Source organism: Dendrobates tinctorius, unplaced genomic scaffold (assembly GCF_039654945.1).
Source record: "Dendrobates tinctorius isolate UK_male_01 unplaced genomic scaffold, ASM3965494v1 ptg000171l, whole genome shotgun sequence".
NCBI classification, from domain to species: Eukaryota; Metazoa; Chordata; class Amphibia; order Anura; family Dendrobatidae; genus Dendrobates; species Dendrobates tinctorius.
Genome location: NW_027361838.1, coordinates 19,681,234 through 19,694,160, shown reverse-complemented (window position 1 = coordinate 19,694,160; position 12,927 = coordinate 19,681,234). Strand labels below are relative to the sequence as shown.

Below are 12,927 nucleotides of genomic sequence, written 5' to 3'. Positions count from 1 at the left end.
ACCAAGGTCAAACAGAGTCCAAAATTACATATTTTGTTTCAAACTACAGTGTAAGACTCTAATACTGTTACATTTGAATCCCGTTTTTGGGGGGCTCAGACAGTAGCTTGCAATGGATTCAGAAATAAAACTTGAAAATTGCCCTAAATGGTATACATTCTGTATTGTTAACAAAAAAAAGTTAGCAAATCTAAGCAGATGTTAAGGCTTATATACGTTTTTAGGTCATATGGTAATTTAGATAAACATATATTATTCTTAATAATCGAAGAGTGTAGTAGAAAGGCGGCCCACTTGGATTCTGTTTCCCAAAGATACACAGGATCTGACAGCCAGCACGATATACAAAGTAGACTGACAGCAGACTTAAACCAGCCATACACATTAGATGGCTGTCGGCTGAATGAAGCTTCAGCTAGCTGATCATTCGGGTCTTCAGCCTTCTCAGCTGGCTTTCCCTCTAACAGGAGCACTCATTCAATCGAATGCTCCCGTGTTCTCTACGTGAGAGCCGTCGGCAGACTTTCCAGGAAACGGCTGATTTCCCAAAGTACAAAGCGATCAGCAGTCTAAAATCGGACATGCCTGAGCTAAACATTCCCTGACGATCAGTTTTCCGGGGCCTCCATACACATTAGGCTGTAGGACGAACCGGTCGATATAGGTAGGTTCATTCAACATTAGTCTAATCTTTATGGAGGCCTTAAGACAAACAATGGTGTACCAACACTAAAGGATGAAGTCCTATTAAAGAAAATTAGGTTCTTTTACACTTACTCTAAATTCCTCTTTAATTTGGCTGGAGTTTGTTTGCGGGTCCACTTTATTCATTTCATAGTATACTGATCGGACCTGAGATGCAGAGATTGATGTGTCCCCACATAAGCAGGCTTCTAATATGGCATCATGTATGAACACATACTGTTCCTGAAAATAGAAAAGCAAATATTGGACAGAAATTCACTGCTTGTGTTATTAAGAAAAAATAGTCTAACATTCAGAAATGAAAAATTAAAATGTATGAAAAGAAGGAATTTTTTTCTATATGTCAATTGAACTTGAAACAAGTTTTTCCATCCTATCCAATTGTATCCATTTTTATTATTTGTTCATCTTGATACTATGACCAACAATTGCACCATTTCATTTTTCTAAAATTGCTGATTTTCTTAGGAATAAAGGCTTGTTACTTTCTTTTTTTATGTTACATTTGTTATCAGAGGACATAATATTACTTAAAACTAAATACATAATATATTTGCAATGTATGGTGTTGTCATGTTAGTGCTATAGTATATGTAGAGTATATGTGTAACAATTGTTGGTTTCACTCTTACAATTTATTCTTTTACTACAGTATATACATGCTATTATATATTCTCGCCACACACTATATATGTATTCATATACACAGTGTACATACCTCCGTTTGTACCATGTTCACTCTACGAGAGCGAAGTTCCCTCACACAGTTGTAAATATCTACAACTCCTTCCCTTTCGGCCATGTCCAGCATGATGTCTATGACAATAAAGCAACCCGTTCGACCAGCTCCAGCGCTGAAAGAAAAAACACACCCATGAAGAACGAGTAAAAACTTTTCAAAGCTTTTTATTCCCTAAAGGGTTGAAGCAGTTGTGGAGCACGTGTTAAGATTTTCTTGCAGCCAAACACAGTGATCACACGAATATGGGAAATTGGTTACACCTAAACACAATAACAGAAATTAAAGGGGTTGCCTGAAAAACAATAGTATATTATAATCAAATCAATAGATCTTGTGATAAAAATAAGTTCCATAACTAGATGTGTTCAAAAAATGTTCCGGTGCTGAAATAATCTTATACATGTGCCCCTGCTGTGTACTGTGTAATGGCGGTGTCTGACCATACAGGAACATGGTCGGATCATACCATAGCTCTTGTGCAGGGGAGGTGAGGAAAAGGGAGTATACAGACCAGACAGCATGTTATCGCAGCTGATTCTTTCTGTGAGGTAAAACATGTTTAATCCCTTAACCCCCAAGGGTTGTTTGCACGTTAATGACAGGGCCAATTTTTACAATTCTGACCACTGTCCCTTTATGAGGTAAAAACTCTGGAACGCTTCCATGGATCCTGGTGATTCTGACATTGTTTTCTCGTGACATATTGTACTATTTTAGTGGTAAAATTTCTTTCATATAACTTGCTTTTATTTGTGAAAAAAACCCGGAAATTTGGCGAAAATTTAGAAAATTTTGCAATTTTCATGCCCTTAAATCACAGAGATATGGCAAACAGAATACTTAATAAGTAACATTTCCCACATGTCTACTTTACATCAGCACAATTTTGGAACCATAACCCAACATGTCTACTTTACATCAGCACAATTTTGGAACCATAATTTTTTTTTGTTAGGACGTTGTAAGGGTTAAAAGTTGACCAGCGATTTCTCATTTTTACAACACAATTTTATTTTACGGACCACATCACATTTGAAGTCACTTTGAGGGGTCTATATGAAAGAAAATACCCAAAAGTGACACCATTCTAAAAACTGCACCCCTCAAGGTTCTCAAAACCACATTTAAGAAGTTTATTAACCCTTTAGGTGCTTTACAGGAATTTTTTGAATACTTAAAAAAAAAAAAAATGAACATTTAACTTTTTTTAACAAAAAAATTACTTCAGGTCCACTTTTCTTTTATTTTACCAAGGGTAACAGGAGGAATTGGACCCCAAAAGTTGTTGTGAAATTTCTCCTGAGTACACTGATACCTGATATGTGGGGGGAACCACTGTTTCTGCGCATGGCAGAGCTCGGAAGGGAAGGAGCGCCGTTTGACTTTTTCAACATAAAATTTGCTGGAATTGAGATTGGACGCCATGTCGTATTTGGAGAGCCCCTGATGTGCCTAAACAGTGGAAACCTCCCACAAGTGACCCCATTTTGGAAACTAGACCCCCCAAGGAACATATCTAGATGTAAGGTGAGAACTTTATAACGTAGAGCCCTAAAAATAAAAAAAATCATATTTTTTTCCACAAGCATCATCTTTTAGTCCTCAATTTTTTATTTTCCCAAGGGTAACAGGAGAAATTGGACCCCAAAATTTCTTGTCCAATTTGTCCTGAGTACGCTGATACCCCATATGTGGGAGAAAACGACTGTATGGGCACAAGTCGGGGCTCGGAAGGGAAGTAGTGACGTTTTGGAATGCAGACTTTGATGGCATAGTCTGCGGGTGTCATGTCACGTTTGGAGAGCTCCTGATGTGCCTAAACAGTGGAAACCCCCACAAGTGACCCCATTTTGAAAACTAGACCCCCCAAGGAACTTATCTAGATGTGTGGTGCGCACTTTGAACCCCCAAGTGCATCACAGAAGTTTATAATGCCCAGGCGTGAAAATAAAAAAATCATATTTTTTCCACAAACATGATCTTTTAGACCCCATTTTTTTTCCCAAGGGTAACAGAAGAAATTGGACCCCAAAAGTCGTTGCCCAATTTGTCTTGAGTATGTTGATACCCCATATGTGGGGGTAATCTACTGTTTAGGCGCATGGCAGAGTTTGGAAGGGAAGGAGCACTGTTTAACTTTTTCAACGCAGAATTGACTGGAATTGAGATCAGACGCCATGTCGTGTTTGGAGAGCCCCTGATGTGCCTGAAGAGTGGAAACCCCCCAATTCTAACTCCAACCCTAACCCCAACACACCCTTAACCCTAATCTCAGCCATAACCCTAACCCTAGCCATAGCCCTAACCCTAGCCTTAACCCTAACCCTAATGGGAAAATGGAAATATATTTTTTGTAATTTTATTATTTTTCCCTAACTAAGGGGGTGATAAAGGGGGGTTTGATTTACTACTTATAGCGAGTTTTTTTGTCTGGCTGCTGTCACGCTAAAATACGCTTTTAATTGCAAAAAATAGTTTTTGCATCACCACATTTTGAGAGCTATAATTTTTCCATATTTTCACCCACAGAGTCATGTGAGGTGTTATTTTTTGGGGGACGAGTTGACGTTTTTATTGGTACCATTTTCCGGCACATGACATTTTTTGATCGCTTTTATTCTGATTTTTGGGATGCAGAATGAACAAAAATCAGCAATTCACATGGACCATATGTGACTTGCGAGAAATACACACCCGGTGTCTTTTAGAAAAGCCGGCAATTCAGTGCGCTATACAATAAACTCACACTGACAGGTTTAATAAAGAAACGAAAGAATAGATCTAGACACATAGAATACATATATATATATACACTCACTGGCCACTTTATTAGGTACACCTGTCCAACTGTGTGTCAAGACTTAATTTCTAATCAGCCAATCACATGGCGGCAACTCAGTGCATTTAGGCATGTAGACATGGTCAAGACAATCTCCTGCAGTTCAAACCGAGCATCAGTATGGGGAAGAAAGGTGATTTGAGTGCCTTTGAACGTGGCATGATTGTTGGTGCCAGAAGGGCTGGTCTGAGTATTTCAGAAACTGCTGATCTACTGGGATTTTCACGCACAACCATCTCTAGGGTTTACAGAGAATGGTCCGAAAAAGAAAAAAAATCCAGTGAGCGGCAGTTCTGTGGCCGGAAATGCCTTGTTGATGCCAGAGGTCAGAGGAGAATGGGCATACTGGTTCGAGCTGATAGAAAGGCAACAGTGACTCAAATTGCCACCCGTTACAACCAAGGTAGGCAGAAGAGCATCTCTGAACGCACAGTGCGTCGAACTTTGAGGCAGATGGGCTACAGCAGCAGAAGACCACACTGGGTACCACTCCTCTCAGCTAAGAACAGGCATCTGATGGCTACTTTCAGCAGGATAATGCGCCATGTCATAAAGCTCGAATCATCTCAGATTGGTTTCTTGAACATGACAATGAGTTCACTGTACTCAAATGGCCTCCTCAGTCACCAGATCTCAATCCAATAGAGCATCTTTGGGATGTGGTGGAACGGGAGATTCGCATCAGGGATGTGCAGCCGACAAATCTGCGCCAACTGTGTGATGCCATCATGTCAATATGGTCCAAAATCTCTGAGGAATGCTTCCAGCACCTTGTTGAATCTCTGCCACGAAGAATTGAGGCAGTTCTGAAGGCAAAAGGGGGTCCAACCCGTTACTAGCATGGTGTACCTAATAAAGTGGCCAGTGAGTGCATATATATATATATATACACACACATGTAATTGAGACACACATATATATATATATATATATATATATATATTTATATTTCACAAGAGTTCTTCATAACAGAATAGCCGCTAATTCGATTGCCGGCTTCTGTCAAATCATTCCCCAAGCCGACATGAAATGACACATGGTTTACATTCAGTAAACTATTTCATTTCATGGTTTTTTTATATGTCCCTGACTAATAATTAGATGAGGGTTTGTGTGCAAAATTTGGAAGGTGTAGGTGTTAATTTAAGGCAGGGGTAGGGAATCTTTTTGCTGCCAAGTGCCATTTGGATATTTAGACCATCCTTCGGGGGCCGTACAAACTCCGCCCACCAAGTACATCCTGACTCTGACACTGGTGTTAGGATGTAATCTTTTATTGCATGCCCTTCAGTGTTCATTAGTAAACACTGTGTGTGTGTGCTAACAGAGCAAGAAGAAATTAATGAGCTTGTGGCAATCAAAATATAGATCCCTGCCCAAGAATGCGGTCCCTGAGAATCTGCCCGGGGGCCTGATAAAAGGTCATCGAGGGCCGTAAAGGGCCCTGGGGCCTGAGGTTCCCCACCCCTGATTTAAGGGGTTAATTCGTTGTAAAAAATGCGTGGGCTCCTGCTGTAATTTGTCAACCAGAGAGGTAAAGCAGGTGAGTGAGGGCAGATTTTAATAGCCATAAGAGGGGCCATTGTTTTCGGCCCCCCCCTTGCTACAAAAATCTGCCCCCAGACACCCCAGAAATGGCGCATCTATAAGATGTGCCAATTCTGGCACTTATCCTCTCTATTCCCATTGCCCTGAAGCGGTGGCGAATGGGTTAATATAGCAAAGGGTTAATGTCACCATTCGATTGTAAGGTGACATTAATCCGATTAATAATGGAGAGGTGTCAATAAGATACCGATCCATTATTAACCCTATACTAAGAAAGGGTTAAAAACCACACAGACATAAAAAGTCTTTTAATGAAATAAATACACCAAGTTTTTGACAAATTTTTATTAGTCTGGTAATCCCAAAAAAACATGACCTGCAACAAAAATAACATAAAAAAATCACCAATATACTTACTTCTCTGCCGTTCAGTCATGTCCCACGCTGCAATCCATCAGAAGGGGTTAAATAGTTTACAATGAGGACTGATGCTAATGCGACCAGCCTCACTGTAATCTACTACAAAATGAATTGATTCAGCTCTGCGCAGCCTCAATGGCTGCCTGTAGATGATCTAATTACTGTGGGAAAGTTTCTGACTTTTTTACCACGGTCATTAGTTCATTCACAGATCAGCCGGGGACTCCCCGCAGCCTCAGTGACGTCAGGGAAGGTGTCTTCTACATAGGAAATGTTTATGAAAGGTTTCCTTTAAAGGGTTCCTGTCTGTGTGTTTACATAGCCATTATATGACTGGTATCTTGCATTTTTCCAGTGCTTTCCTCTCTGCACGCTGTACCTCTAAACTGTCAATTAACTCTAAGCTGGTGAGGAGAGACTAGCTGTTATATTGTCTCCTATATACTGCAAGGAACACAGATATATTCCTGCTCTTCATTCCTTTCACTGCATACAGAGAAAAGCAGCAGTAGTATGGAATAAATTATATAGCAGTACCTAACAGTGTAGATGTGAATTCAGCTCTGGCGTGAGGTAAAAGACTTGTTAGAATGATCAGCATAATCTTTCTGGGTCTGCCTATGCTTGTTTTTTCATTCTTCTCCTGAAGAAGATAAGAGATACTTGGCCCTCCAAATAGTGTAATGAATCTGTATTTTCATCCTGCACCTCACTCCTCCTCCACCCCCTTACCTCTCCCTAGGATATAATAGGAGGTGTATTCTGACACCTCATGGGCTGACAGTTTGTCCTGTCTTGAGCAAGATGGAGTTGAGCAGTTTTGAGTGGATGACAAGTTCAGAAGGTAGGGGGAGGGAAAAAAGTGTCTCATAAGTGGATCAGATGTATTGCAGCGTTGCATATAATAGTATGTACCATTGATTTATGCAAAGTTTGTTGAAAGTACAGCTCCCATTTATTAATAGGAAAAATTCTGGGATCTTCTCACACTGGTGGTTAATTCCCTCATTATGTGTGACAGATATCTGATTCCGTTATTTTATTATTGGTGGTCTAGTTAGTTTTCTTTCGTGGAAATGAGGATTTCATGAGTGGATGCTCTGATATGGGTTGTGGCACATCACAGGACATAGTGGAAAGATAAGCTGGTATGCAGAACCCAATTAGCACTCACTGCAAGGTTAAAGCAGAGAGAAGGTGATAGTGCAAACAAAAAGTGTTTAACAGCTTAAAGGAGTTTTCCAAAAAACAAAGTACATTTTAATTAATTGACCTTGAAATAAAAATAAGTTCCACAATTGAATCTGTTAATAAAATGTTCCTGTGCTGAGATAATCTTATAAATGTGCCCCTGCTGTGTACTGTGTAATGGTTGTGTCTGACTTTGCAGGAATATGGTCTGATCATATCACATCTCCTGGGCAGGGTAATAAGCAAAAGAGAGTATACACACAAGACAGCACGGGATCATTCTTTCTGTGAAGCAAAACATTTACTGCTAGTTTTTAACCCCTTTCTGCCATATACTATCCCGTCCATGTGCCCTGGGACTTAATTCACAAGGCTGGGATAGTACGTCACGGGGGGAGCGCCGCTGATCGCGGCCGGGTGTCAGCTGATTATCACAGCTGACACCCGGCACTATGTGTTAGGAGCGGTCACGGACCGCTCCCGACACATTAACCCCCGACACACTGTGATCAAACATGATCGCAGTGTTCCGGGGGCATAGGGAAGAATTACGCAGGGAGGGGGCCCTGAGACCCTCGGAACAACGTGAGAACATTGCTGATGACTTTACAATATATTTTTCAATTCCAGGGAACATTTTATGGTAATGCTTTAAATTTTGTCAACATTGACAAGCAACAAGCAAAAGAAAAGGGACAAGGAAATACAACATATCATAATCCATACCAGGCAAGTATCTTACATGGTTTATGCAATGAAATGTAAAAGCCTTGCAGGGAAAATGTTTTTAAAGTCCCTATACTTGTTTCATAAAAATCGCTATATCTGAGTGTATTGCTTTTATGTACATTGTAAATTCACCAACTTCATTATATGATCCTGCCCCTGGGATTTTATAAATGAGACCATCATGCAATCAATGTACGCTTTTCTATAGTACTGAAACCTAGGGTGGTCTGCAAGCAGTGTTATTTTTAACTGATCAATATGGCATAATAACAGCTATCTCATTTTCTGATGGGCTATAAATGTATTCATGTCCATTAAAAGGACGTTTACGTTTTAAAATAATGAAAAGCATTTTCTAATTTATTTAGGAAAAGCATATTAGGGAGGCCAACCAGGGCACGTGCCTCCCTTGGGTGCTGAGGGCTACCGAAATACAGCACTTGGACAGCAGACTGAACCTTTACCCAGGGTTAGAAAGCACGGCTACATCTTGGAAATTTATCCATGTTTTTCAAGATGTCTGATTGCTGTCATTTACTTTAAGAGGATGAAAACGTGGCCTGGTCATGTAAAGGACACAAAGGTGGAACACTAAAGATAGCTTTGATAATGGCATAATAATTGTGTGCCCTTCTGTGATCATCTCATGACCCGGACACACACTCATCTTCTGAGATAGGAATCCATTCAATGACCGCTAACAGACATCTCTAAAAAACGCAAAGAAATGGTATGCAAAAAGATGCAAAAGTTGTATTATTCGATAAATAAGCTGAAAATGGAATACACCTTAAAGTTGCTTCAGAGAGGAAGAGGACTAGAACTTTAGTGCCACCTATTGGAAGTAGCAACTCTAAAAAGTCTATATCGACCCTTTAAAAAGCCTTGTCACATTACTTAATATTAAAGCCAAACCCGAATCTCAATTTGCAGAAGCGTCTTTCAGGGTGTTCCCCCTCATCAGTGCAAAGCATGAGATTTGAGTTGGCTGTATGAGAGACCTCTGCCTGGGGTTTATAGGGTTAACATATGTCACTCTCCACAAAGAGAAACATTACCTTTTACACACCAGGCAGAGGCCTCTCATACAGCCAAAACAGATCTCATGCATTGCACTGTGGAGAGGCAACACCCTGAAACATGTGTCTGCAAATTTAGATTCTGGTTTGGCTTTTATCCTAAGTCAGGTGGAAAGGCTCATTAAGGCTGAGTGCAGACGGGGTTTTGAGCCCTGCGGATTTTTCCGTGCAGAATGGAAGAAAACCGCAGGTCAAATGACCTGCATTATTCCTGCGGATTTCTTCCATTTTTCACGCGGTTTTCATGCGGTTTTTGTGCGGTTTTCCATTGCGGTCTTCCCCCTGCGGATTTGGTAACAGGGGAGATAGAAAACCGCACAAAAGAAGCAACATGCTGCGGATTTTGTACCGCAGGAAAACCGCGCGGAAAAATCCGCAGCGTCTGCACAGCGGTTTTTTTTTTTCATTCATTTTAAAGGTACTGTACATCACAATGCGGATATGCAACGTTTCTGCGCGGTAAAATCCGCTGCGGAAACGCTGCAAATCTGCATCGTGTGCACATGGCCTAAAGGGTTGGTATTGACTATCAGAGTTGCTACTTTCAATAGGTAGCACTGGAGTTCAAGTCCTCTTCCTCTCTGAAGAGACAATTTGCATATTTAATTTCCGACAGGCGCATTGCATGGCCTATAAGTCTCATTACACTGACATGTCAGACATGTCACCCTCCACAAGCAGAAATGCTAGATCCCAATAAATTGTTATGTCATTAGAAAGGGAATAAAGAAAGACAATATATTATCAGTATTATAACAGTGTATGATTATTCAACTTGACACAGTAAAATCCCATGTAAAATAGATGTGTGAAATATAGTAACATTTTGAGTCATTATAAAAGTGATTGTGCATCTTTTAGAATTTCATTCTCAGTTTACCTGCAGTGCACAACCAGTGGGCCTGAGCTGGCTGGGCTCTTTGATTTGACTTGTCGTACAAAACCTAGAAGTCCTGTTGCATGGTATGGCACACCATGATCAGGCCAGCCTGTAAAGTGGAACTGGCGGATTTCTCGTATTTCATGCACTCCCCTCTGTAAATAACGAAAGAATAAAAATGAATATTAATTGGTGCATGTTGATCAGTCTGTGAAAAAAAATCAATTGCACGACAATGAATCCAGATGAAATGAAAAAAATATGTTGTAAATTAATAGAAATATGTTTGCAAGGTAATATTAAATACCTCCATAAAAGCTAAAGAAAACCCATACAAACATTGCAAATAATCTCTGTTGTGCTAAACATCAATGGTTCTTAGCAAATAATAATCACTATAGAATTCCTGTGTTATAATGGAGCCACTACAAAAACAGTTTTTTATTATTATAGGCAGGATATGTATAGTTTATAGTGAAGACTTCAATTATTTTGTCTGTTCTATTCTCTGTAGGTTGAAACCAATTTAATATTAGAAAAGTAACAAAGATATAATACAAATCACAAAGAAGAAAAAAGTTCAAAGATATGAACTGAATTCACCCCACTTCTTGCAGTTTCTTATAGTTTGCCAGAAAAATATTCTAGAAAGTCGTCATAAATCTCAATAAATATGATATCCTAATACAGCGCTACCATTTCTAATGGGATTGAATGGGACTCCATCTGTTCAGCAGATGAATCGAGTCTATACAAGATTTAATAAGAAACATCTCCAACTGGAGGTCTTCACACTTCTCTCATCAATGCAAACATATGCTATTTAGTGCAATTTGCAAACTTCACAGGACTGGGAAAGAACTTTTAGTTTCAGTTCACAAACAAAAAGTTAACTAAGAATATGTGGAAAACAGGGTGGACAGGAAAACGCTTCTTTTATTATATGCAGTAAAAGAATGTACTGGCGAAGAGAAATGAACAATTTAATACTATATGTCATGTGAACTGAGATAGAAATGTTGGGTTGTCAAGCGATAAAAGAAGATAGCGTTGGAGAACTCTTGGGGCCGACACAGAAAAAGATTTATGAACTAGTCATAGGCAGTGACAATACTTCATTGTATGCAAATATTCTATAATTTTCCACGTTATATCCATATTCATTGGTGTTTTGGAAGGACTCCTGAAAAGTTATTCGGTAGAACCTGTAAAAAACACAACATGCTACAAGCACCACATAGTTAAAGGGGTCATCCAGGACTTTATTATTATTTCCTAAAAGAGAAGAACTTACAGGCAGGTAGATGCTAAGTACCTGCCTGTTCCACCTGGCGACGATCTTTGCCAACCCACGTATCGTGCCTGCCGGCAATTGTCCTGCTTCCGAGATCATGTCGAAAGAGCAGCTTCTTCTCTTCTGCTCTGTCAATGAGGTGTCACTGCTGATGTCTAAATGCGGGGAGCTGACTGTCAATCGGCATGACATCAGCAGTGATGTCCTGTTGACAGAGCAGACTGGAAGAGAAGGCACTGCTCTGTCAATGTGACTTGAAATAATGCAGAACAGTCACCACCTGAGCCGGGAAATACAGTGGGCAAAATAAGTGTTTGATACATTGCCGATTTTGCAAGTTTTCCCACCTACAAAGAATGGAGCGGTCTGTAATTTTTATCGTAAGTACACGACAATTGTGAGAGACTAGAGATGGGCGGACCCCTGGAACATCCAAGGGTCCAGCGGGTTCGGCCCAACAGTTACAAAATTTCGGGTTCGGATACCAGAACAGTATCTGGACCTGAACCCAGACAACATTCAAGGGGCCCGAACATCCAGTGTTTGCCATGCTGTCATGTGAACAAACACCACTTCTGATCAGTGGCGAAATCACCCCCGCCAGTCAGACAGCTGTGGTTCCCACGCTGTCAAAAGGCAGTGTGAGCGCTCAGCTGTGATCGGAGGTATAAAGTTTACCTCCGATCACTGGTGTCAGATGATGGGACTACAGCTCCCATCATCCGACACCCGCTACCACTAATAACCGCGAGAGCATGTGCAGCGGATGGGACTACTGATGCCATCATCCAACACCTGCTGCCGCAGTGAGAGCATGAGTGGTGGATGGGAGTATTAATCAGCCGCTCCTGCGCTATAAATAAATAATTAAAAAAAAACCAGCGTGGCTTTCCCTGTATTTTTGATAACCAGTCAGGCAGAATTCACAACTGGGGGCTGCAAGCCTCAGCTGTCAGCTTCAACAAGGCAGGTTATCAAGAATAGAGGGGTCCCCATGCTGTTGTTTTAATTATTTAAATAAATAATTAAAAAATGGTGTGGGGTCCCCGCATTTTGGACAACCAGCCTTGCTAAAGCATACAGCTGGGGGCTGATATTCTCAGGTTGGTAAGGGGCCATGGATATTGGTCCCATCCAGCCTAAAAATAGCAGCCCGCAGCTTCCCAGAAAAGGCACAAAACTTTTAGATGCGCCAATTATGGTGCTTTGCCCAGCTCTTCCCACTTGCCCTGTAGCGGTGGCAAGTGGGGTTCATATTTGTGGGGTTGATGTCACCTTTGTATTGACAGGTGACATCAAGCCCACGGATTAGCAATGGAGAGGCGTCTATAAGACACCTATCCATTACTAATCCTATAGTTGAATGGTAAATAAAGACACAGCCAGAATAAAGTCCTTTATTAGAAATAAAACAAAACACAGTTTTACTATTTTATTTAAAAATAACAAACACAGTTGTACTCACCAAACGCCTAGTCCACCGAACCCCTCGTTCTCCTG

At 40.5% G+C, this 12,927-nt stretch overlaps 1 protein-coding gene across 5 annotated transcripts in view; it reads right to left on the bottom strand.

Annotated features, from left to right (window-relative positions):
- The window catches only part of PTPRM (protein tyrosine phosphatase receptor type M), a 929,698-nt gene that overhangs the window by 49,625 nt on the left and 867,146 nt on the right, over window positions 1-12,927 (bottom strand). For all 5 annotated transcript variants that reach the window (XM_073550942.1, XM_073550938.1, XM_073550940.1 and 2 more), the window contains 3 exons: window positions 10,134-10,288; window positions 1,424-1,559; window positions 778-927 (listed from right to left, as the gene is read on the bottom strand). In XM_073550942.1, the coding sequence (XP_073407043.1) occupies window positions 778-927; window positions 1,424-1,559; window positions 10,134-10,288 (441 nt within the window). The remainder of the gene's footprint in view (window positions 1-777; window positions 928-1,423; window positions 1,560-10,133; window positions 10,289-12,927) is intronic.